Source organism: Pristiophorus japonicus, chromosome 30 (genome assembly GCF_044704955.1).
Source record: "Pristiophorus japonicus isolate sPriJap1 chromosome 30, sPriJap1.hap1, whole genome shotgun sequence".
Classification (NCBI taxonomy): Eukaryota; Metazoa; Chordata; class Chondrichthyes; family Pristiophoridae; genus Pristiophorus; species Pristiophorus japonicus.
Genome location: NC_092006.1, coordinates 13074392 through 13100070, shown reverse-complemented (window position 1 = coordinate 13100070; position 25679 = coordinate 13074392). Strand labels below are relative to the sequence as shown.

The 25679-nt window shown below is 50.7% G+C and overlaps 1 protein-coding gene across 1 annotated transcript in view; it reads right to left on the bottom strand.

Annotated features, from left to right (window-relative positions):
• Positions 1–3207: 3207 nt before the first annotated feature.
• lrrc71 (leucine rich repeat containing 71) overlaps positions 3208–25679 on the bottom strand; it is a 138345-nt gene continuing 115873 nt past the window's right edge. Inside the window, exons 12-17 of the mRNA XM_070868495.1 lie at positions 25380–25511; positions 15754–15838; positions 12481–12566; positions 12103–12202; positions 8964–9085; positions 3208–3773 (exon numbers count right to left, since the gene is read on the bottom strand). Coding sequence (XP_070724596.1) covers positions 3654–3773; positions 8964–9085; positions 12103–12202; positions 12481–12566; positions 15754–15838; positions 25380–25511 — 645 coding nt within the window. The 3' untranslated portion in view covers positions 3208–3653. The remainder of the gene's footprint in view (positions 3774–8963; positions 9086–12102; positions 12203–12480; positions 12567–15753; positions 15839–25379; positions 25512–25679) is intronic.

Below are 25679 nucleotides of genomic sequence, written 5' to 3'. Positions count from 1 at the left end.
GAATGAAAAGTTGTGGAGAACTGACACTGGAATGTAACCCACCTCCAACGCGGCAGAATGGAAGTGTGTTTGGCTGCGTGCGAGGAACATGTTCGCCAGAGGCAGTACGATTGTTTAGCACAGGCCTTGGCATTAGCACAGCATCTAACATCAGACTGACACGGTAACAAGGCGATCTTCAGCCAATGAACAAGGGATTTGAACTTAATGCTTTTGGCAGGTTTCCCGGGGCTCGGGAAACCCGCCAGTGAAAAGGAGGCAAGTTCAGGCGCACATACCCCCGGGGCCGTTTAAACTTCAGCTTACCCGCTGTCCTTGAAGGCTTGGTACCTCCAGCCGCTTTCTCCGTACCCGCTGCCTAAACGTTTGATAGAGAGTCCTGGTCAGCACAGAGGTTGGTGAGAAAACTGGAGCCTATCAAATGGACACCAGCGGGATCGGGAGGCCCCCTGGGTGTTTCAGACACGGCATCGCACGAGGGCAACAATCTCCATCCATGGCAGCGACACTCAAGGGCGGTGAGAGCAGGGGGAGAGGCAATAGGGATCGAGGTGCACTGGGGGGGGGGCAGCGGGAGAGAGATGCACTTGGTAAGGGGCTAGGTGAAGTGGGGAGGGGCAGAGCAGGGGAGATACTGAGGGGGAGGGGTAGAGGAGGGGAGGTACTGAGGGGGAGGGGTAGAGGAGGGGAGGTACTGAGGGGGAGGGGCAGAGGAGAGGTACAGAGGGGGAGGGGCTAGGGGAAGTGGGGAGGGGCAGAGGTAGAGGGGAAGTGCTGAGGGGGAGGGGCAGAGGGTAGGGGTCGTGGGGAGGGGCAGAACAGGGGAGGTACTGACAGGACGGTGCTAGAGGGAGTGGGGAGGGGCAGATGGGAGGTGCCGAGGGGGAGGGGGAAGAAGGAGCAGGAGGGGCACAGGGAGAGAGGTGCGCTTGAGGAGGGGCTGGGGGAGCGGGAGGGGCAGAGCAGGGGAGGTGCTCAGTGGGGAGGGGGCAGAAGGGGGAGCAGGAAGGGCAGAGGGGAAGGGGTAGAGGGGACAGGGCAGAGGGAGAGGCCGAGGGGGAGGGGCTGGAAGGGGGTGTGGGAGGGGCAGAGGGGGAGGGGAGGTGCACTTGGGAGAGTGGGGATGAGCAGAGGCAGAGCAGGGAGGAACGGGAGAGGGGCACAGGATGGGATTGTAAGAAAAGACAAAAGACTTGCATTTATATAGCACCTCTCAGGACCACCGGACGTCCCAAAGCGCTTTACAGCCAATGAAGTACTTTTGGAGTGTGGTCAGTGATGTGGGAAAGAGGCACAAAAGGGAAGTGACCATTACATATTCACAACATGGTATCTAGAAAAAATAGCTGGTGCCTAACAAACTGGGGGCAGCTTTATGCGGAAGTCACTGGGGTCGGGATGAGGGAAACCCAGTGCATGTTGTTCAGCTGGACGTTCAGAAAGCCTTGGATAAGGTCCCTGACACATGGTGCCAGTAGGGGTTTGAAACGCTGCATTAGGAATGGGCTCCAATTACCCAGCCAGGCGGTTGCTGTGAATGGAGACATGGTACGGGACATCCCCCGGAGATCGGTCCTGGTGCCAATACTCTTTGCAGGCGACCCCAAAATCTGCGCAAAGGTTAAAACATCTCCTGTTATTGTAACCCGGTACACCATTCCATGTTTTAATTATAAGAACATAAGAAATAGGAGCAGGAGTCGGCCATTTGGCCCCTTGAGCCTGCTCCGCCATTTAATACGATCATGGCTGATCTTCAACCTCAACACTTTCCCGTCCGATCACAATATCCCTCGATTCCCTTAATATACAAAAATCTATCGGTCTCGGCCTTGAATATACTCAACCACTGAGCCTCCACAGCCCTCTGGGGCACAGAATTCCAAAGATTCTGAGTGAAGAAATTCCTCCTCATCTCAGTCCTCAATGGCCGAGCCCTTATCCTGAGACTGTGTGACCCCTGGTTCTAGACTCCCCAGCCCGGGGGGAAACACCCTCCCTGCATCTACCCTGTCGAGCCCTGTAAGAATTGTGTGTGTTTCAATGAGATCACCTCTCATTCTTCTAAACTCTAGAGAATATCGGCCCAGTCTGCTCAATCTCTCCTCATAGAACAATCCCCCCATCCCAGGAATCAGTCTGGTGAACCTTCGCTGCACTCCCTCTGTGTCAAGTATATCCTTCCTTAGGTAAGGAGACCCAAACTGTGCACAATACTCCAGGGCATGATTATAATTGCATAATATAATCGTGGCGCCCCTCCCTGCGAGAGAACAGCTCCGCAGGTCGGGCTATAAAAGAGCTGGAGCGGGTTACCACTTCAACCTCCAGTGGGAGCTGCTCCAAGTGGGCTACAATTTTGAGATGGGTGACTGGGTGATGTCATCAAATCTCTGGTCGCCGTTTTGGAGCGTGGACAGGAACATCGGCAGGACCCAGGTACAGAGGAGGGGCGAGAGATCGGGGCGGAGGAGCGGCAAGAGATCGGGGCGGAGGAGCGGCGAGAGATCGGGGCGGAGGAGCGGCGAGAGATCGGGGCGGAGGAGCGGCGAGGGATCGGGGCGGAGGAGCGGCGAGAGATCGGGGCGGGGGAGCGGCGAGAGATCGGGGCGGAGGAGCGGCGAGGGGTCGGGGCGGAGGAGCGGCGAGGGATCGGGGCGGAGGAGCGGGGAGAGATCGGGGCGGAGGAGCGGCGAGGGATCGGGGCGGAGGAGCGGGGAGAGATCGGGGGCGGAGGAGCGGTGAATGAGGGTACGGAGCCCAGGGGCAGCACGGGCCCAGCCCACACTGTGCGATATGTGGGTGCACTGGGTCCGTGCAGGAGAGCAGGTCCTGGTTCACCCTTGCCCCTGGACCAAGACCTCGCTCGGTCAAGCCCGTGTGGTGGCTGGTGTACAACGGTCACCCCACGTTAAAACAATCCACCCACAGGCAGCTTCCAACCCCCTCAATTGGAGTTCAGGACTGGAACATCGGGCCCTTTATTGAAACATCTGTGAACCCATGTGGAAACAAGTCCTCCTGGTTCCAGGGACTACCATTGATGATGGATATTTCATTGCAGTTATATATTGTAACCCAGTACATCATCTCCTGTTATTAGAAGCTTCATCCTGTGCCCTGTTAATGATGTTGAAATGGGTTATCTCCTTACCGATTGGGATTGTGTTGTAATACTCAACAGAAATGAGGCTTGTTGTAAAACAAGTTAAAATTTTAATTGAAAATCGCTTTTTGTTTTGATGACAATTTCCTATTTTTGATCAGAAACGATGGGTGAGATGGTCAGTGGGCAGTGGGGCCGGTCGGAGGATTGGAACGGATTATGATCATCGTGTCAGGGAATTGGGACAAATGGACAATTGGGAGCTGGAGCCAGCTGGTCAGCTCCCCCCGCCACCCCTATCCGACTCTGGGCTCCGGCGGGGGTCTGTGGGGTCGGGGGTCTGTGGGGTCGGGTCTGGGGTTGGGGAGGGTGTGTGGGGTCGGGGGGGGTCTGTGGGGTCGGGGGGGTCTGTGGGGTCGGGGGGGTCTGTGGGGTCGGGGGTTTGTGGGGTCAGGGGGGGGGTCTGGGGTTGGGGGGGGTGTGTGGGGTCGGGGGGGTCTGTGGGATCGGGGGGTGTGCAGCATCAACAGGTTCACTCTGTGGGTGGTTATTCACCGTGCATTGGGGCGGGGGTACAGATCACACGATGCTTGGCGATGGGGTCCCGAGCCAACATCAGTTCCTGAAGTCTGGTGTCGGTCTCACATGTTGCAGGAAAAGCGTTCTTCTGAAATTAAATGGGTCGGAACACCAGTGAGATCAAGAATATACGCATGCCCTGAATACCCGAGACATAACGTGCTGTATTTCTATAATATACACACTGCACTGTATCTCTATAATACACACCGTGCTGTATCACTATAATATACACACTGCGCTGTATCTCTATAATATACACACCGTGCTGTATCTCTAATATACACACTGCGCTGTATCTCTATAATATACACACCGTGCTGTATCACTATAATATACACACTGCGCTGTATCTCTATAATATACACACCGTGCTGTATCTCTATAATATACACACCGCGCTGTATCTCTATAATACACACCGTGCTGTATCACTATAATATACACACTGCGCTGTATCTCTATAATACACACCGTGCTGTATCACTATAATATACACACTGCGCTGTATCTCTATAATATACACACCGTGCTGTATCTCTAATATACACACTGCGCTGTATCTCTATAATATACACACCGTGCTGTATCACTATAATATACACACTGCGCTGTATCTCTATAATATACACACCGTGCTGTATCTCTATAATATACACACCGCGCTGTATCTCTATAATACACACCGTGCTGTATCACTATAATATACACACTGCGCTGTATCTCTATAATATACACACCGTGCTGTATCTCTATAATATACACACCGTGCTGTATCTCTATAATATACACACCGTGCTGTATCACTATAATATACACACCGCGCTGTATCTCTGTAATATACACACCGTGCTGTATCTCTATAATATACACACCGTGCTGTATCTCTGTAATATACACACCGCGCTGTATCTCTATTTATAATATAGCTGTATCTCGGTATTGATAATATATCTTGTTGGTGATCTGATTGAAACCTATGAGATTCTAAGGGGGGCTTGACCGTGCAGATGCAGAGAGGATGTTTCCCCTCGTTGTACTCTGTGCCTCTATTCATGAATCCCAGGATCCCGTAAGCTTTTTTAACCACTTTCTCAACCTGTCCTGGTACAGGTACAGCAAGTGATTAGGAAGGCAAATGGAATGCTGGCCTTTATTGCAAGGGGGATAGAGTATAAACATCGGGAAGTCCTGCTACAACTGTACACGGTATTGGTGCGTGCTGTTTTGGTCTCTGTATTTAAGGAGGGATATACTTGCATTGGAGGCAGTTCAGAGAAGGTTCACTCGGTTGATTCCGGAGATGACGGGGTTGACTTATGAGGAAAGGTTGAGCAGGTTGGGCCTCTACTCATTGGAGTTTAGAAGAATGAGAGGTGATCTTATTGAAACGTATAAGATTCTGAGGGGGCTGGACAGGATAGATGCAGAGAGGATGTTTCCCCTCGTGGGGGAATCTGGAACTAGTTTCAGAATAAGGAGTCGCCCATTTAAAACGGAAATGGGGAGGAATTTCTTCTCTCAGCGGGTCGTGAATCTGTGGAATTCGCTGCCTCAGAGAGCTGTGGAAGCTGGGTCATTGAATACATTTAAGACAGAAATAGACAGTTTCTTAAACGATAAGGGGATAAGGGGGCGGGCAGGGAAGTGGAGCTGAGTCCATGATCAGGATCAGCCATGATGGTATTAAATGGCGGAGCAGGCTCGAGGGGCCGAATGGCCGACTCCTGCTCCTATTTCTGATGTTCTTCTATCTAGGGGTTTCACTATTCCCTCTCACCATCCCACCCCTCCTTAGTGATCTTACTCGGGTAACGATACAATATCCCATACAGAGGCACCACATGTAGGGGGCTAACAGCAACATGGTTACATAAAGAGCAGGACTGGCAGTTGAATATAGCAGGATGGAACGTATTTAGAAAGGAGACAGGTGGGGTTGCTGTACTCAGTAAAGATAACAATTTCAGCAGCTAAATGGGACATCATTGACATTAAGGTAGAAACAGAATCTATATGGATTGAAATAAAGGATAAGAAGGGATGAATAACAACAAACTGCATTTATATAGCACCTTTAATGTAGTAAAACGTCCCAAGGTGCTTCACAGCAGTGTTAGAAGACAAAACAGGTCAATTTGACACCGAGCCACCTCAGGAGATAGTGGAGCAGGTGATCAAAAGCTTGGTAAAGAGGTCGATTTTAAGGAGTGTCTTAAGGAGGAGGTGTAGAAACAGAGACATAGAAAATAGGTGCAGGAGTAGGCCATTCAGCCCTTCTAGCCTGCACCGCCATTCAATGAGTTCATGGCTGAACATGAAACTTCAGTACCCCCTTCCTGCTTTCTCGCCATACCCCTTGATTCCCCCGAGTAGTAAGGGCCACATCTAACTCCCTTTTGAATATATTTAGTGAATTGGCCTCAACAACTTTCTGTGGTCGAGAATTCCACAGGTTCACCACTCTCTGGGTGAAGAAGTTTCTCCTCAGCTCGGTCCCAAATGGCTTACCCCTTATCCTTGGACTGTGTCCCCAGAGGCGGAGAGGTTTAGGGAGGGAGTTCCAGAGCTTGGGGCACGGCCACCGATGACGGAGCATGATAATGCTAATAAGTGTAATAAGAAAAAGATTAGTGAAGACAAATGTAGGTCCCTTGCAGTCAGAATCAGGAGAATTTATAATGGGGAACAAAGAAATGGCAGACCAGTTGAACAAATACTTTGGTTCTGTCTTCACTAAGGAAGGCACAAATAACCTTCCGGAAATACTAGGTGACCGAGGGTCCAGTGAGAAGGAGGAACGGAGGGAAATCCTTATTAGTTAGGAAACTGTGTTAGGGAAATTGAGGGGATTGAAGGCCAATAAATCCCCGGGGCCTGATAGTCTGTATCCCAGAGTACTTAAGGAAGTGGCCCTAGAAATAGCGGATGCATTGGTGGTCATTTTCCAACAGTCTATCGACTCTGGATCAGTTCCCATGGATTGGAGGGTAGCTAATATAACCCCACTTTTTAAAAAAGAGGGAGAGAGAAAACAGGGAATTATAGACCAGTTAGCCCGACATCGGTAGTGGGGAAAATGTTGGAATCAATGATTAAAGATGCAATATCAGCGCATTTGGAAAGCAGTGACAGGATCGGTCCAAGTCAGCATGGATTTATGAAAAGAGAAATCATGCTTGACAAATCTTATAGAATTTTTTGAGGATGTAACTAGTAGAGTGGACAAGGGAGAACCAGTGGATGTGGTGTATTTGGACTTTCCAAAGGCTTTTGACAAGGTCCCACACAAGAGATTGGTGAGCAAAATTAAGGCACATAGTATTGGGGGTAATGTACTGACTTGGATAGAGAACTGGTTGGCAGACAGGAAGCAAAGAGTAGGAATAAACGGGTCCTTTTCAGAATGGCAGGCAGTGACTAGTGGGGTGCCGCAAGGTTCAGTGTTGAGACCCCAGCTATTTACAATATATATTAATGATTTAGACAAAGAAATTGAATGTAATATCTCCAGGTTTGCAGATGACACTAAGCTAGGTGGCAGTGTAAGCTGTGAGGAGGACGTTAAGAGGCTGCAGGGTGACTTGGACAGTTTAGGTGAGTGGGCAAATGCATGGCAGATGCAGTATAATGTAGATAAATGTGAGGTTATCCACTTTGGTGGCAAAAACAGGAAGGCAGATTATTATCTGAATGGTGACAGATTAGGAAAAGGGGAGGCGCAACGAGACCTGGGTGTCATGGTACATCAGTCATTGAAGGTTGGCATGCAGATACAGCAGGTGGTGAAGAAGGCAAATGGTATGTCGGCCTTCGTAGAGAGAGGAATTGAGTATAGGAGCAGGGAGGTCTTGCTGCAGTTGTACAGGGCCTTGGTGAGGCCACACCTTGAGTATTGTGTGCAGTTTTGGTTTCCTATTCTGAGGAAGGACGTTCTTGCTATTGAGGAAATGCAGCGAAGGTTCACCAGACTGATTCCCGGGATGGCAGGACTGACATATGAAGAAAGACTGGATCGACTAGGCTTATATTCACTGGAATTTAGAAGAATGAGAGGGGATCTCATAGAAACATATAAAATTCTGACGGGATTGGACAGGTTAGATGCAGGAAGAATGTTCCCGATGTTGGGGAAGTCCAGAACCAGGGTTCACAGTCTAAGGATAAGGGATAAGCCATTTAAGACCGAGATGAGGAGAAACTTCTTCACTCAGAGAATTGTGAACCTGTGAAATTCTCTACCACAGAAAGTTGTTGAGACCAGTTCGTTAGATATATTCGAAAGGGAGTTAGATGTGGCCCTTACGGCTAAAGGGATCAAGGGGTATGGAGAGAAAGCAGGAATGGGGTACTGAAGTTGAATGATCAGCCATGATCATATTGAATGGTGGTGCAGGCTCGAAGGGCCGAATTGCCCACTCCTGACACCCCCTCCCCTCACTCTCTGACCCCGCTCCCCGGCCCCGCTCCCCTCGCTCTCTGGCCCCGCTCCCCTCGCTCTCTGACCCCCCCTCCCCTCGCTCTCTGACCCCCCCTCCCCTCGCTCTCTGACCCCCCCTCCCCTCGCTCTCTGACCCCCCCTCCCCTCGCTCTCTGACCCCCCCTCCCCTCGCTCTCTGACCCCCCCTCCCCTCGCTCTCTGACCCCCCCTCCCCTCGCTCTCTGACCCCCCCTCCCCTCGCTCTCTGACCCCCCCTCCCCTCGCTCTCTGACCCCCCCTCCCCTCGCTCTCTGACCCCCCGCTCCCCTCGCTCTCTGACCCCGCTCCCCTCGCTCTCTGACCCCGCTCCCCTCGCTCTCTGACCCCGCTCCCCTCGCTCTCTGACCCCCCCTCCCCTCGCTCTCTGACCCCCCCTCCCCTCGCTCTCTGACCCCCCCTCCCCTCGCTCTCTGACCCCCCTCCCCTCGCTCTCTGACCCCCCCTCCCCTCGCTCTCTGACCCCGCTCCCCTCGCTCTCTGACCCCCCCCTCCCCTCGCTCTCTGACCCCCCCCTCCCCTCGCTCTCTGACCCCCCCTCCCCTCGCTCTCTGACCCCCGCTCCCCTCGCTCTCTGACCCCGCTCCCCTCGCTCTCTGACCCCCCGCTCCCCTCGCTCTCTGACCCCGCTCCCCTCGCTCTCTGACCCCGCTCCCCTCGCTCTCTGACCCCGCTCCCCTCGCTCTCTGACCCCGCTCCCCTCGCTCTCTGACCCCGCTCCCCTCGCTCTCTGACCCCGCTCCCCTCGCTCTCCCGCACTGTCACGGTGTGAATGTAATGCAGAGCGGCGAGGTGACTCACCGTGAGTGAGAGGCGCAGCAGTCCGCTCGAGCTTCTGCCGTCAGGACACAACTTGGCGTTTTGAATCTGCTCTTTAATCATTGTCAGGAAAGCCTTCACACCAGTCTCGGTGATGCGATTATCTAATGCAGAAAGAGACCAGTCATCACTGGCAACAGCAGAACCCCCATCGGCCCGTCCCCTGGACCTGATGGCCTACACCCTCAGGTTCTCACTGAGGTGGCTGCACATGGTGGATGCAGTGCTTTGCTCTTCCAGAATTGCCTGGATTGAAGAATGGTTGCCGCAGATTGGAAGGTAGCAAATGGAAGGCCACTGTGAAAGGAGGGAGGGAGAAGGGTGGAGAACCAGAGGACACGGATTTAAGGTGAGTGGCAGCAGAACCAAAGGCGACACGAGGGAAAACGTTTTTACGCAGCGAGTGGTTAGGATCTGGAACGCACGGCCTGAGAGGGTGGGGGAGGCAGACTCAATCGTGGCTTTCAAAAGAGAATTGGATAAGTACCTGAAGGAAAAAAACATTTCAGGGCGACGGGGAAAGGGCAGGGAGTGGGACTGGCTGAAATGTTCTTGCAGAGAGCCATCACAGGCTCGCCGGGCTGAATGGCCTCCTTCTGTGCTGGAACCATTCGATAGGCCAGTTAGCCTGACATCAGTTGGAGGGAAAATGCGGGAATCCTTTATGAAGGAAGTGGTAAAAGGGCACTTACAAAATCAGAATATGTCTAGGCAGAGTCAGCAAGGTTTTATGAAAGGGAAATCGTGTTTAACAAATCTATGAGTTTTTTGAGGGTGGAACTAGCAGAGTAGATAAGGGGGAACCAGTGGATGTAATATATTCGGATTTTCAGAAGGCAGTTGATAAAGTACTACACAAGAGGTTGTTACAAAAGATTCGGGCTCATGGTATTGGGGTTCTATATTAGCATGGATTGAGGATTGGTTCACCGACAGAAAGCAGTGAGTAGGAACAAACGGGTCATTTTTGGGATGGTAGGGTGTAACTAGTGGGGTGCCGCAAGGATCAGTGCTGGGGCCTCAGCTAGTTACAGTCTATATTAATGACTTCGATGAGGGCACCGAGTGTAATGTATCCAAGTTTGCTGATGATACGAAGCTAGGTGGGAAAATAAATTGTGAGGAAGAATCAAAGAGGCAGCAAAAGGGATACGGACAGGTTAAGGAACTGGGCAAGAAGGTGGCAGATGGAGTTTAATGTGAGGAAGAGTGAAATTATCCACTTTGGTAGGAAGAATGGAAAAGCAGAAAAGGTGAGACTAGTAAATGTGGGAATTGAGAGAGATTTGGGTGTCCTTGTACACTAATCACTGAATGTTGATATGCAGGTACAGCAAACAATTAGGAAGGCAAACCTCGGGAGCCTCTTATCAACAAGAGCAGACATTGACAACGCAATCCAACACCGCCTCCAGTGCACCAGTGCAGACTTCGGCCGCCTGAGGAAAAGAGTGTTTGAAGACCAGGCCCTCAAATCTACTACCAAGCTCATGGTCTACAGGGCTGTAGTGATACCCGCCCTCCTGTATGGCTCAGAGACATGGACCAAGTCGCTGGAGAAATACCACCAACAATGTCTCCACAAGATCCTACAAATCCCCTGGGAGGACAGATGCACCAACGTTAGCGTCCTCGACCAGGCCAACATCCCCAGCATCAAAGCACTGACCACACTCGACCAGCTCCGCTGGGCGGGCCACATTGTCCGCATGCCAGACACGAGACTCCCAAAGCAAGTGCTCTACTCGGAACTCCTTCATGGCAAACGAGCCAAAGGTGGGCAGAGGAAACGTTACAGGGACACCCTCAAAGCCTCCCTGATAAAGTGCATCATCCCCACTGACACCTGGGAGTCCCTGGCCAAAGACCAGTCCGCCCCAAGTGGAGGAAGTGCATCCGGGAGGGCGCTGATCACCTCGAGTCTCGTCGCCGAGAGCGTGCAGAAACCAAGCGCAGGCAGCGGAAGGAGTGTGCGGCAAACTAGTCCCACCCTCCCCTTCCCTCAACCACTGTCTGTCCCACCTGTGACAGGTACTGTGGCTCCCGTATTGGACTGTTCAGTCACCTGAGAACTCACTTTTAGAGTGGAAGCAAGTCTTCCTCGATTCCGAGGGACTGCCTATGATGATGACAGCAAGCAGTTAGGAAGGCAAATGGTATGTTGGCCTTTACTGCAAGGGGGTTGGAATATAAGAGTAAGGAAGTCTTACTACAATTATAGATGGCCTTGGTGGGACTGCACCTGGACTACTGTGCATACTTTCAGTCTCCTTGCCTCAGAGGGAGTGCAACAAAGGTTCACCAGACGGATTCCTGGCATGGGAGGATTGTCCTTTGAGGAGAGATTGAGTAGATTGGGTCGATACTCTGGAGTTTAGAAGAATGAGCGGTGATCTCGTTGAAACATATAAAATTCTTAGAGGACTTATCTGCTGAGAGGTTGTTACCCCCGGCAAGAGGTGCTAGAACTAGGGGTCACACTCTCAGGATAAGGGGTCGGCCATTTAGGACTGAGATGAGGAGAAATTTCTTCAATCAGAGGGTGGTGAATCTTTGGAATACTCGGCCCCAGAGAGCTCAGTCGTTGAGTATATTCAAGACAGAGATCGATCGAATCAAGGGATTATGGGGATCGGGCGGGAAAGTGGAGCTGATATCGAAGTTCAGCCATAATCTCACTGAATGGCGGAGCAGGCTCGAGGGGTTGTGTGGCCGACTTCTGCTCCTAATTCTTAGGTTCTGACTTAGTTCTGGCACAATCCAGGACTAACTGCCCGCGAAGGCAGATGCACTGATTGGCTGAGACGCATCTTTGGAACAGTCACCGGGATCAAGTGAATGTAACTAATGTTCCATTCAGAAGACGCGGCCCATGGAACACAGATTGGAACAATTGCCACAAGATGTTGGTGTTTGAACTGAAGAACCTGAATGGCGCGGTGAGGAACAGCCAATCATGGCCACTGATGTATCTCCAAGTTCCGGCTCATTATTGCACGGATTGCAGCCCGCTTTTAACCCTTGATATACCGGGACAGATTTAAAGAAGACAACTTCAAGCGAAGGCCTGGTCCAAAACACCCACTCTTTGTCATGCGCCTCACCGAGGAAAGACACTTACGGGTCAGGTTCATGCTCATGAGGCAGATGTTTCCCGCAAGATAAACGTTGCCGTTCCGATGCTCGACAAATTCAAGTAATGGGTTCAGGTGCTCGTGAACCTGCAAGGCAGATACAGGACTCAGAGACTGGAGCAGTTACACTCAGTGAGAGAGATACTGGACCCAGGGACTTTCAATCATCACGCACACACTCCCATTAACACTGACCCCTCAGTCTCATCAATCGCAAAACGTTCAGAGGCCCAGTCACTACTAAACCCTCACACACCGACACGGTCAGGAGCTGCCAGGCGATAACTACAGCGAGAGCCAACGTCCGATGTTGGGAAAAAGGGAAATAACATTGAAGAAAGGAGAGGGTACTGCTGAGCTCGAACCTCTTGTCCATGCAGAAGGTAACGCTTGTCCTTTCCTGGCCGTAATATTTTCGTCCGACTTATCTTGCTGTCCACACCAATAGATCCTGAAAGGCAACAAGTGTCCAATTTACTGCTGCAATATTGGCAGCTACACAAATGGGCACTGGGCCAGTGTGACACAACACTAGTGATCTCACTGGGCCAGAGTGACACACCAACACTAGTGAACTCACTGGGCCAGTGTGACACAACACTAGTGAACTCACTGGGCCAGTGTGACACACCAACACTAGTGATCTCACTGGGCCAGTGTGACACACCAACACTAGTGATCTCACTGGGCCAGTGTGACACACCAACACTAGTGAACTCACTGGGCCAGTGTGACACACCAACACTAGTGAACTCACTGGGCCAGTGTGACACAGCAACAGTAGTGAACTCACTGGGCCAGTGTGACACACCAACACTAGTGAACTCACTGGGCCAGTGTGACACAACACTAGTGAACTCACTTGGCCAGTGTGACACAACACCAGTGAACTCACTGGACCAGTGTGACACACCAACACTAGTGATCTCACTGGGCCAGTGTGACACAACACTAGTGAGCTCACTGGACCAGTGTGACACACCAACACTAGTGATCTCACTGGGCCAGTGTGACACAGAAACACTAGTGATCTCACTGGGCCAGTGTGACACACCATTAGTGAATTCACTGGGCCAGTGTGACACACCATTAGTGAATTCACTGGGCCAGTGTGACACAACACTGGTAAACTCACTGGGCCAGTGTGACACAACACTGGTGAACTCACTGGGCCAGTGTGACACAACACTGGTGAACTCACTGGGCCAGTGTGACACAACACTGGTGAACTCACTGGGCCAGTGTGACACACCGACACTAGTGAAATCACTGGACCAGTGTGACACACCAACACAAGTGAACTCACTGGGCTAGTGTGACACAACACTAGTGAACTCACTGGGCCAGTGTGACACAACACTAGTGAACTCACTGGGCCAGTGTGACACACCGACACTAGTGAACTCACTGGGCCAGTGTGACACACCGACACTAGTGAACTCACTGGGCCAGTGTGACACACCAACATTAGTGAACTCACTGGGCCAGTGTGACATACCATTAGTGAATTAACTGGGCCAGTGTGACACAACACTGGTGAACTCACTGGGCCAGTGTGACACAACACTAGTGAAATCACTGGGCCAGTGTGACACACCAACACAAGTGAACTCACTGGGCTAGTGTGACACAACACAAGTGAACTCACTGGGCTAGTGTGACACAACACAAGTGAACTCACTGGGCTAGTGTGACACAACACTAATGAACTCACTGGGTCAGCGTGGCACTACACTAGTGAACTCACTGGGCTAGCGTGACAACACTAGTGAACTCCCTGGGCCCGCGTGACACAACACTAGTGAACTCACTGGGACAGTGTGACACACCGACACTAGTGAGCTCCTTGGGCCAGTGTGACACAACACTAGTGAACTCACTGGGCCAGTGTGACACAACACCAGTGAACTCACTGGGCCAGTGTGACACACCACCAGTGAACTCACTGGGACAGTGTGACATACCAACACTAGTGAACTCACTGGGCCAGTGTGACACACCACCAGTGAACTCACTGGGCCAGTGTGACACACCAACACTAGCGAACTCACTGGGACAGTGTGACACACCAGCACTAGTGAACTCACTGGACCAGTGTGACACAGCACTGGTGATCTCACTGGGCCAGTGTGACACACCAACACAAGTGAACTCACTGGGCTAGTGTGACACAACACAAGTGAACTCACTGGGCTAGTGTGACACAACACTAATGAACTCACTGGGTCAGCGTGACACTACACTAGTGAACTCACTGGGCTAGCGTGACAACACTAGTGAACTCCCTGGGCCCGTGTGACACAACACTAGTGAACTCACTGGGACAGTGTGACACACCGACACTAGTGAAATCACTGGGCCAGTGTGACACACCAACACTAGTGAAATCACTGGGCCAGTGTGACACACCAACACTAGTGAGCTCACTGGGCCAGTGTGACACAACACCAGTGAACTCACTGGGACAGTGTGACACACCAACACTAGTGAACTCACTGGGCCAGTGTGACACACCACCAGTGAACTCACTGGACCAGTGTGACACAACACCAGTGAACTCACTGGGACAGTGTGACATACCAACACTAGTGAACTCACTGGGCCAGTGTGACATACCAACACTAGTGAACTCACTGGGCCAGTGTGACACACCAACACTAGCGAACTCACTGGGACAGTGTGACACACCAGCACTAGCGAACTCACTGGGACAGTGTGACACACCAGCACTAGTGATCTCACTGGGCCAGTGTGACACACCACCAGTGAACTCACTGGGCCAGTGTGACACACTGACACTAGTGAACTCACTGGGCCAGTGTGACACACCGACATGAGTGAACTCACTGGGCCAGTGTGACACATTAGTGAACTCACTGGGCCAGTGTGACACAACACTAGTGAACTCACTGGGCCAGCTTGACACAACACTATGAACTCACTGTGCTAACGTGACAAGACTAGTGAACTCACTGGGCCAGTGTGACACACCAACATTAGTGAACTCACTGGGCCAGTGTGACACACCAACATTAATGAACTCACTGGGCTAATGTGACAACACTAGTGAACTCACTGGGCCAGTGTGACACGCCGACACCAGTGAACTCACTGGGCCAGTGTGACACGGGGTGTACGGGGTGTGGTGTGTGTGGGCTGAGGTGGTGTGGGAAGGGGTGGGATGGGGAGGGAGAAACTGAGGGAGGAGAGAACAAAGCGAGGGGGCGAGGAAAGAGTTTGGTAACTAATAGTAACGCACTGAAAATACAATGGTAATACAGGTAACACTCCAATCCTCCTATGGCTCACCAAGAACAGTGACTCACTCACAGTCCTTATGTAACCCACCTGTAACTAGTCGTACCTGTAATCATATATCCTGCTGATAACATAAACACCCAGCCCAGCCCGTTGGGATTATACAAGAGCATCATCATCCCTTTTCCTGGTCACCGTGTGAGAAATACTTCTCCCCATCTCGGTAAAGCAGAACGATTGAATCACTGCTCCCGATGGCCTGTGTCACACTCAATCGTCCGCCCGCTGCAGCCTCCTGGGTCTTGTGGGAGGGAGAATAATGAGGTCACGTACCGTTAGCCCACATCCCAGACACCAACACAAGCTGCAGATAAACGTACCTCGTTTTAACATCTTCAGCTCGTCTTTTTTCGGAAGCAACTGACTACTTGAGAGAGTCAGTTTATCTTGACTGAAAACATCTTTCTTTGTGGAATCATGAGAAAAAGAAAAAATAATTACTAAAAAGTCCTGAACAGATTGATAAACAAGAATAGATCCCATCCAGAGAGATTTGTGGTAATCCGCCTCACACCGTCCCACATCTCCATCCATCCCTCGCGAACCCCACTCGCATCCTCCACCTCACCCTCTCCCCACACCTCACCCTCTCCCTCCCTATCCCTCACCCTCTCCCCCCACCTCACCCTCTCCCTCCCTATCCCTCACCCTCTCCCCCACCTCACCCTCTCCCTCTCCCCCCACCCCCCACCTCACCCTCTCCCTCCCTATCCCCACCCTCTCCCTCCCTATCCCTCACCCTCTCCCCCACCTCACCCTCTCCCTCTCCCCCCACCACCCACCTCACCCTCTCCCTCCCTATCCCCACCCTCTCCCTCCCTATCCCTCACCCTCTCCCCCACCCCCCACCTCACCCTCTCTATCCCTCACCCTCTCCCCCAACCTCACCCTCTCCCTCCCTATCCCTCACCCTCTCCCCCCACCTCGCCCTCTCCCTCCCTATCCCTCCCCCCCCAACCCTCTCCCCCCCGCACCTCACCCTATCCCTCCCACCCCCCCCATCTCACCCTATCCCTCCCCCTCCCCCACCTCACCCTCCCCCCCGCACCCTATCCCTCCCACCCCCCCATCTCACCCTATCCTTCCCCCTCCCCCACCTCCCCCACCTCACCCTCCCTGGATAGTCCGTAAATCTGAGTTTGGTTTGGTCCAAGTGTTTCCTGCAGGTGAGTCCATTTGAGAGTTTGACCACAATCACCCGACTCCCCTCTTTGGCAAAAACAGTGCCAGGAAGCCACTTGGGACCTTGTTCATAGTTCAACACAAATACAGGATCATTTATCTCAATTTTGCGTGACACATTTGCGTGATCATGATATGTATTCTGTTGAAGCCGCCTGCTCTCTACCTGTTCTTGTAGATCAGGGTGGACTAACGAGAGCCTGGTCTTAAGTGCCCTTTTCATGAGCAGTTCAGCGGGGGGAACCCCAGTGAGCGAGTGGGGTCTTGTGAGGTAACTAAGCAGACTCAGGATAAGCGAGTCTGCAGTGAGCCTTCAGTTACCCTTTTCCTGGGACATTGGAGCCGGTTCTGGGGGAGGTGGGACCAGTACAAACCAGACGGTCTGCACCTGGGCAGGACCGGAACCAATGTCCTAGGGGGAGTGTTTGCTAGTGCTGTTGGGGAGGGGTTAAACTAATACGGCAGGGGGTTGGGAACCTATGCAGGGAGACAGAGGGAAGTAAAATGGGGGCAGAAGCAAAAGATAGAAAGAAGAAAAGTAAAAGGGGAGGGCAGAGAAACCCAAGGCAAAAATCAAAAAGGGCCACATTGCAGCAAAAGTCTAAAGGGACAAAGGGTGTTAAAAAGACAAGCCCGAAGGCTCTGTGCCTCAATGCGAGGAGTATTCGTAATAAGGTGGACGAATTAACTGCGCAGGCAGCAATTAATGGATATGATATAATTGGGATTACGGAGACATGGCTCCAGGGTGACCAAGGCTGGGAACTCAACATCCAGGGGTATTCAACATTCAGGAAGGATAGACAGAAAGGAAAAGGAGGTGGGGTAGCGTTGCTGATTAAAGAAGAAATTAACGCAATAGTAAGGAAGGACATTAGCTTGGATGATGTGGAATCGGTATGGGTGGAGCTACGGAATACCAAAGGGCAGAAAGCCGCTACTGGGAGTTGTGTACAGACCACCAAACAGTAGTAGTGAGGTTGGGGACAGCATCAAACAAGAAATTAGGGATGTCTGCACTAAAGGTACAGCAGTTATCATGGGTGACTTTAATCTACATATTTATTACGCTAACCAAACTGGTAGCAATACGGTGGAGGAGGATTTCCTGGAGAATATTAGGGATGGTTTTCTAGACCAATATGTCGAGGAACCAACAAGAGAGCTGCCATCCTAGACTGGGTGATGTGTAATGAGAAAGGACTAATTAGCAATCTTGTTGTGTGAGGCCCCTTAAAGAAGAGTGACAATAATGTAGTAGAATTCTTTATTAAGATGGAGGATGACACAGTTAATTCAGAGACTAGGGTCCTGAACTTAAGGAAAGGTAACTTCGATGGTATGAGATGTGAATTGGCTAGAATAGACTGGCGAAAGATATTTAAAGGGTTGACGGTGGATAGGCAATGGCAAACATTTAAAGATCACATGGATGAACTTCAATAATTGTACATCCCTATCTGGAGTAAAAATAAAACGGGGAAGGTGGCTTAACCGTGGCTAACAAGGGAAATTAGGGATAATGTTAAATCCAAGGAAGAGGCATATAAATTGGCCAAAAAAAGCACCAAACCTGAGGACTGGGAGAACTTTTGAATTCAGTAGAGGAGGACAAAGGGTTTAATTCGGAGGGGGAAAATAGAGTATGAGAGGAAGCTTGCTGGGAATATAAAAACTGACTGCAAAAGCTTCTATAGATATGTGAAGAGGAAAAGATTAGGTGGGTCCCTTGCAGTCAGAATCAGGTGAATTTATAATGGGGAACAAAGAAATGGCAGACCAGTTGAACAAATACTTTGGTTCGGTCTTCACGAAGGAAAACACACAAATAACCTTCCGGAAATACTCGGGGACCGATGGTCCAGTGAGAAGGAGGAACTGAAGGAAATCCTTATTAGCTGGGAAATTGTGTTCGGGAAATTGATGGGATTGAAGGCCGATAAATCCCCGGGGCCTGATAGTTTGCATCCCAGAGTACTTAAGGAAGTGGCCCTAGAAATAGTGGATGCATTGGTAATCATTTTCCAACATTCTATCGACTCTGAATCAGTTCCTATGGACTGAAGGGTAGCTAATGTAACCCCACTTTTAAAAAAAGGTGGGAGAGAAAACGGGTAATTATAGACCGGTTAGCCTGACATCGGTAGTGGGAAAAATGTTGGAATCAATTATTAAAGATAAAATAGCAGCGCATTTGAAAAGCAGTGACAGGATCGGTCCAAGTCAGCATGGCATTATGAAAGGGAAATCATGCTTGACAAATCTTCTGGAATTTTTTGAGGATGCAACTAGCAGAGTGGACAAGGGAGAACCAGTGGATGTGGTGTATTTAGACTTTCAAACGGCTTTTGACAAGGTCCCACACAAGAGATTGGTGTGCAAAATTAAAGCACATGGTATTGTGGGTAATGTATTGACATGGTTAGGGAACTGGTTGGCAGACAGAGAGTCGGGATAAACGGGTCCTTTTCAGAATGGCAGGCAGTGACCAGTGGAGTGTCCCAGCTATTTACAATATACATTAATGATTCAGATGAAGGAATTGAGTGTAATATCTCCAAGTTTGCAGATGACACTAAGCTGGGTGGCGGTGTGAGCTGTGAGGAGGACGCTAAGAGGCTGCAAGGTGACTTGGACAGGTTAGGTGAGTGGGCAAATGGATGGCAGATGCAGTATAATGTGGATAAATGTGAGGTTATCCACTTTGGTGGCAAAAACATGAAGGCAAAATATTATTTGAATGGCAGCAAATTAGGAAAAGGGGAGGTGCAACGAGATGTGGGTGTCATGGTTCAGTCATTGAAAGTTGGCATGCAGGTGCAGCAGGCGGTGAAGGCGGCAAATGGTATGTTGGCCTTCATAGCGAGGGGATTTAAGTATAGGAGCAGAGAGGTCTTGCTGCAGTTGTACAGGGCCTTGTTGAGGCCTCACCTGGAATATTGTGTTCCATTTTGGTCTCCTAATCTGAGGAAGGACGTTCTTGCTATTGAGAGAGTGCAGCGAAGGTTCACCAGACTGATTCCCGGGATGGCAGGATTGACATATGAGGAGAGGCTGGATCGACTGGACCTTTATACACTGGAGTTTAGAAGGATGAGAGGGGATCTGATAGAAGCATATAAAATTCTGACGGGACTGGACAGGTTAGATGCAGGAAGAACGTTCCCGATGTTGGGGAAGTCCAGAACCAGGGGTCACAGTCTAAGGATAAGGGGTAAGCCATTTAGGACCGAGATGAGGAGAAACTTCTTCACTCAGAGAATTGTGAACCTGTGGAATTCTCTACCACAGAAAGTTGTTGAGGGCAGTTCGTTAGATATATTCAAGAGGGAGTTAGATATGGTCCTTACGGCTAAAGGGATCAAGGGGTATGGAGAGAAAGCAGGAAGGGGGTACTGAGGTGAATGATCAGCCATGATCTTATTGAATGGTGGTGCAGGCTCGAAGTGCCGAATAGCCGATTTTCTATGTTTCTATGTTTCAAGCTCTGCTTGATTGTTTGAAATACTCGTTCCGCCTGACTGTTGGACGCTGGTTTAAACGGGGCAGATGTGACATGTTTGATCCCATTGCGGGTCATGAACTCCTTGAACTCGGCACTGGTAAAGCATAGCCCAGTCACTTACAAGGACATCAGGCAGGCCATGCATGGTAAACATGGCCCGTAGGCTTTCAATGGTGGCAGCGGACATGCTTGCCGACATTATCACACATTCAATCCACTTGGAGTACGCATCAACAACCACTAAAAACATTTTTCCCAAGAATGGGCAGGCATAGTCGACATGGACCCTGGACCATGGTTTGGAGGGCCAGGACCATAAACTTACTGACGCCTCCCTGGGTGCATTGCTTAACTGGGAACATGTATTACATCTGTGAACACAGGACTCTAAGTCTGCATTGATATCGGGCCACCACACGTGGGATCTGGCTATCGCTTTCATCATTACGATGCCTGGTGGGTGCTGTGGAGATCACTAATGAAAGTGTCCCTGCTCTTTTTTGGCACAACTACCCGATTACCCCATAGGAGGCAGTCTGCTTGTATAGACATTTCATCTTTGCGCCACTGGTATGGCTTTATTTATTTCTGCATCTCTAACGGGACACTAGACCAACTCCCGTGGAGCACACAGTTTTTTACTAAGGACAGTAAAGGGTCCTGGCTCGTCCAGGTTCTAATCTGTCGGGCGGTAACAGGTGATTGCTCACTCTCGAATGCTTCCATTACCATAACTAAATCTGCAGTCTGTGCCATCTCCACCCCCGTGGTGGGCAATGGCAGCCTACTGGGAGCATCGGCACAGTTTTCTGTGCCTGGCCTGGCCTGTGGTGGATGGTGTAGTTGTATGCGGACAACGTGAGCGCCCATCTCTGGATGCGGGCCGATGCATTCGTATTTATCCCCTTGCTTTTAGAAAAGAGGAATATAAGCGGCTTATAGTCAGTTTCCAATTCAAATTTGAGCCCGAACAGATATTGATGCATTTTCTTTGCCCCGTAAACACATGCCAACGCTTCTTTTTCGATCATACTGTAGACCCTCTCGGCCTTAGATAGACTTTTGGATGTATAAGCAACCGGTTGCAATTTCCCAAATTCATTAGCTTGTTGCAATACACACCCGACCCCGTACGACGACACATCACATGCCAGTACCAAACGTTTACATGGATCGTACAACACAAGCAATTTGTTTGAACATCACGGCTTCCTAGCTTTCTCAAAGGCATTTTCTTGGCTTTTACCCCATACCCATTCATCTCCTTTTCGCAGTAAAGAGTGCAGGGGTTCTAACAATGTGCTAAGACCCGGTAAGAAGTTACCAAAATAGTTCAGGAGTCCTAGAAATGACCGCAGCTCCATCACGTTCTGTGGGCTCGGTGCGTTCTCGATTGCCTCAGTCTTCGAATCGGTGGGCCTGATGCCGTCCGCCGCGATTCTTCTCCCCAGGAACTCCACTTCAGGCACCAGGAAACGCACTTTGAGCGTTTTAGCCTGAGCCCCACATGATTAAGCCGACTAAGAACCTCCTCCAGGTTCTGCAGGTGTTCGACAGTGTCCCGACCTGTAACCAAGATGTCGTCCTAGAAGACCACGGTGGGCGGGACCGACTTCAGCCAGCTTTCCATGTTCCTCTAGAATATCGCCGCAGGCGATCGAATCCCAAACGGGCATCTGTTGTAAACGAAAAGACCTTTGTGTGTGTTGATGCAGGTGAGGCCTTTCGATGATTCCTCCAGCTCCTGCGTCATGTAGGCCGAGGTCAAGTCCAGCTTCGTGAACGTTTTTCCTCCCGCTAGCGTTGCAAATAGGTTGTCTGCCTTTGGTAGTGGGTATTGATCCTGCAGTGAGAAACGATTGATAGTTACTTTGTAATCACCAGAGATTCTGACAGTGCCGTCTCCCTTGAGGACTGGAACAATCGGTCTGGCCCACTCATTGAATTTGATCGGCGAAATGATGCCCTCTCGTTGCAGCCTGTCCAGCTCGATCTCCACCCTCTCTCTCATCATGTAAGGTACCGCTCTCGCCTTGTGATGGGTGGGTCGCGCTCCCAGATCTGCACTTTTGCTGGTTCGAACAGCGAGGAGAACTTGCTTAGGACCTGGGTACACACGGTGTCGTCGACGGACAAAAGCGCTCGGACGTCGTCCCAGTTCCAGCGTATCTTTACCGGCCAGCTCCTGCCAAACAGCATGGGGCCATCGCCCGGTACCACCCAGAGTGGTAACTCGTGCACCGCTCCATCCTTGGAGACCTTTCTGGTAACACTGCCGATTACGGGAATCAGTTCCTTTGCATAAGTTCTCAGTTTAGTACGAAATGGAGTCAGGACTGGCCTTGAGGCGTTGCTGCACCACAATTTATCGAAAGTCTTTTTTGTTCATTATGGACTGGCTTGCGCCCATGTCGAGCTCCATGGACACCGGGAGTCCATTTAATTCAAACTTCAGCATTATTGGGGGAAACTTTGTGGTAAATGTGTGCACCCCATATACCTCGGCCTCCTCTGTCTGAGACTCTGGTTCGTCGTGATTCACCATGGATCTGTCCTCCTCTGCAACATGGTGGTTTGCAGGATTAGCAGCTCGCCTGCACATACATTGGAGGTGTCCCATTGTTCCACAGCCCTTGCAAACGTACCCTTTGAAGTAGCATGAATGGAATCGATGATCACCCCCGCAGCGCCAACAAGGTGTTAATGGCCTTGCATTCACCACCCTTGATGGTGGACTCGGAGTCATCTGAGGAAGTGCAGCTGCAGGCGTCGAAGTCCTGCCATGTACATTTCGATTTAAAAACAACGTTACTTTGTTCACAGTACTTACAGCTGCACTCGTGTGCTGAGAAATTTGTTTGGTATTATCACTAGTGGCGATAAACAACTGGGCTATCGCTATGGCTTTACTCAAGGTTGGGGTCTCTACAGTCAAAAGTTTGCGAAGTATTATTTTATAGCCAATGCCAAGTACAAAGCATGTGCTCCAAGTGTCCTTCAAATTCACAATGTCCTGTAAGGTGCCTTAGCTCGGCGACATAGCTCGCTGGCCTTCAGACCTCTTGTACATGTAGAACCGATACCTTGCCATCAGAACACTTTCCTTCGGGTTTAGATGCTCTCGGAGCAGTGTGCATAACTCATCGTACGACTTGTCTGTGGGTTTCGCTGGAGCAAGCAGATTTTTCATGAGGCCATACATTGGTGCCCCTTCATTTGGCAGCGTTCGCTTCTCCTTCCAGCTCGTTGGCCACGAAATATTGGTCGAGTCGCTCCACGAAGGTTTCACAATCATCTCCCTCCGAAAATTTCTCCAGGCGCCCACTGTTCTCTTCATTGTTGCGGTGGGGTTCGTCATTTGTATCTCGTCGCCAGTTGTTATGTCTTGAATAAAGTGTCAGACTAGATACTGCAAGCTCAAAGGTGTGACCGTATTCCTTTATTACAGATCTCAGAGTGCCTCTCCAGCCTATGAGGCCTCCTTATATACAGGTGCACCCAAGGGATTGTGGGATCCCTTGGGAATCCAGGGGATAAGACCTCTGGTGGTTAGGCATAGTATATACAGGTTTACATACATAACAACCACCACTTCTCGCGACCCCTCCACAGTCTCTGAATTGTCAACTGCTTGTCCGTCATCCAGTACTGGATGAGCAGAAATTTTCTACAATTAAATATTGGGAAGACCGAAATCACAAACTCTGTTCCCTTGGCACCAACTCCAGCTCGCTCCCTGGCAATTGTCTGAGGCTGATCCAGACTGTTTGCAACCTCGACGTCATATCTGACCCTGAAGAGAGCTACCGGCCCCATATCCGCAGCATAATTAAGACCACCTATTTCCACCCCCGTAACATCGCCCGTCTCCGTCCCTGCCTCGGCTCATCCGCTGCTGAAACCCTCATCCGTGCCTTTGTTGACTCTAGACTTGACTATCACAATGCACTCCTTGCTGGCTTCCCACATTCTACCCTACGTAAACTTGAGGTGATTCAAAACGCTGCTGTCCGTGTCCTAACTCGCACCGAGTCCCACTTACCCATCACCCCCTGTGCTCACTGCCCCGTGTCCTAACTCACACCGAGTCCCGCTCACCCATCACCCCCTGTGCTCGCTGCCCCGTGTCCTAACTCACACCAAGTCCCGCTCACCCATCACCCCCCCTGTGCTCGCTGCCCCCGTGACCTAACTCGCACCGAGTGCCGCTCACCCATCACCCCCTGTGCTCGCTGCCCCCGTGACCTAACTCGCACCGAGTCCCACTCACCCATCACCCCCCGTGCTCACTGCCCCCGTGACCTAACTCGCACCGAGTCCCGCTCACCCATCACCCCCTGTGCTCGCTGCCCCCGTGACCTAACTCGCACCAAGTCGTGCTCACCCATCACCCCCCCTGTGCTCGCTATTCTACATTGGCTCCCGGTTAAGCAACGTCTCGATTTGAAAATTCTCATCCTTGTTTTAAAATCCCACCATGACCTCGCTTCTCCCGATCTCTGTAACCTCCTCCAACCCCTACACCCTTCCCTCTCTCTGTAACCTCCTCCAGCCCCTACACCCCTCCCTATCTCTGTAACCTCCTCCAGCACCACAACCCTCCGAGATCTCTGTACTCCTTCAATTTCGGCCTCTTGCCCACCCCCCGATTTCCATCGCTCCACCATCACCTTCAGCTGCCTGGGCCCCAAGCTCTGGAACTCCCTCCCTAAACCTCTCCGCCTCTCTCTCCTCCTTTAAGATGCTCCTTAAAACCGACCTCTTTGACCAAGTCACCTGCCTTATTATCTCCTTGTGTAGCTCGGTGTCAAATTTTGTCTGATAATCGCTCCTGTGAAAGATATTGCGTTGTTTTACTATGTTCGAGACGCTGTATAAATGCAAGTTGCTGTTGTTATAGAAAGGCAAGCTCTTTCTAACTGGGCATGTAATGGGTATGATGATGCATTTCTACACTTTAGAGGAAAAAAAAAAGAGACTGAAATGATGAGCGTGGACTATTTGGTGTGAGGATGGTAACAAAGGATGTGACCTGACCCTAGTTACATCGTCGTGGGACCGGAGAGTCCAAGGGACAGTGTTGATTCCTGGATGGATGGAATGATTTACCAGAGACGTTCCACAAAGCTCCGCACACAGCTGGAAGTGACTTACTGTAAACTTATGTCGACTATAAACCTTGCGTCTGGGCAGCGCAGTGAGATATCTGCTGCCCCCAGTTACGGGCAGGGCTGGATAGCACAACAATTATATCTCTACCTTATCCTTCTTCTTGGACAAAGTCTTGGTACTTTTCTGGGATTTGTCCCCTTTGTCCATGTTGGTGCTGCTGCCAAACTGGCTGTTGCTGCTGCGATCACTCTTTGAATCCGGGCGTTTGGAGAATAGTGGCTGGGGAGCGAGACAAAAAGAGTAACCGAACAATGACATCAAATTCACAGAGATAGAGGTTCCTGTTCTGTAATACATACAGGGTTACACACATACACACAGGGTTACTGTTCTACTACACACAGGGTTACTGTTCTACACACACACACACACACACAGACAGAGTTA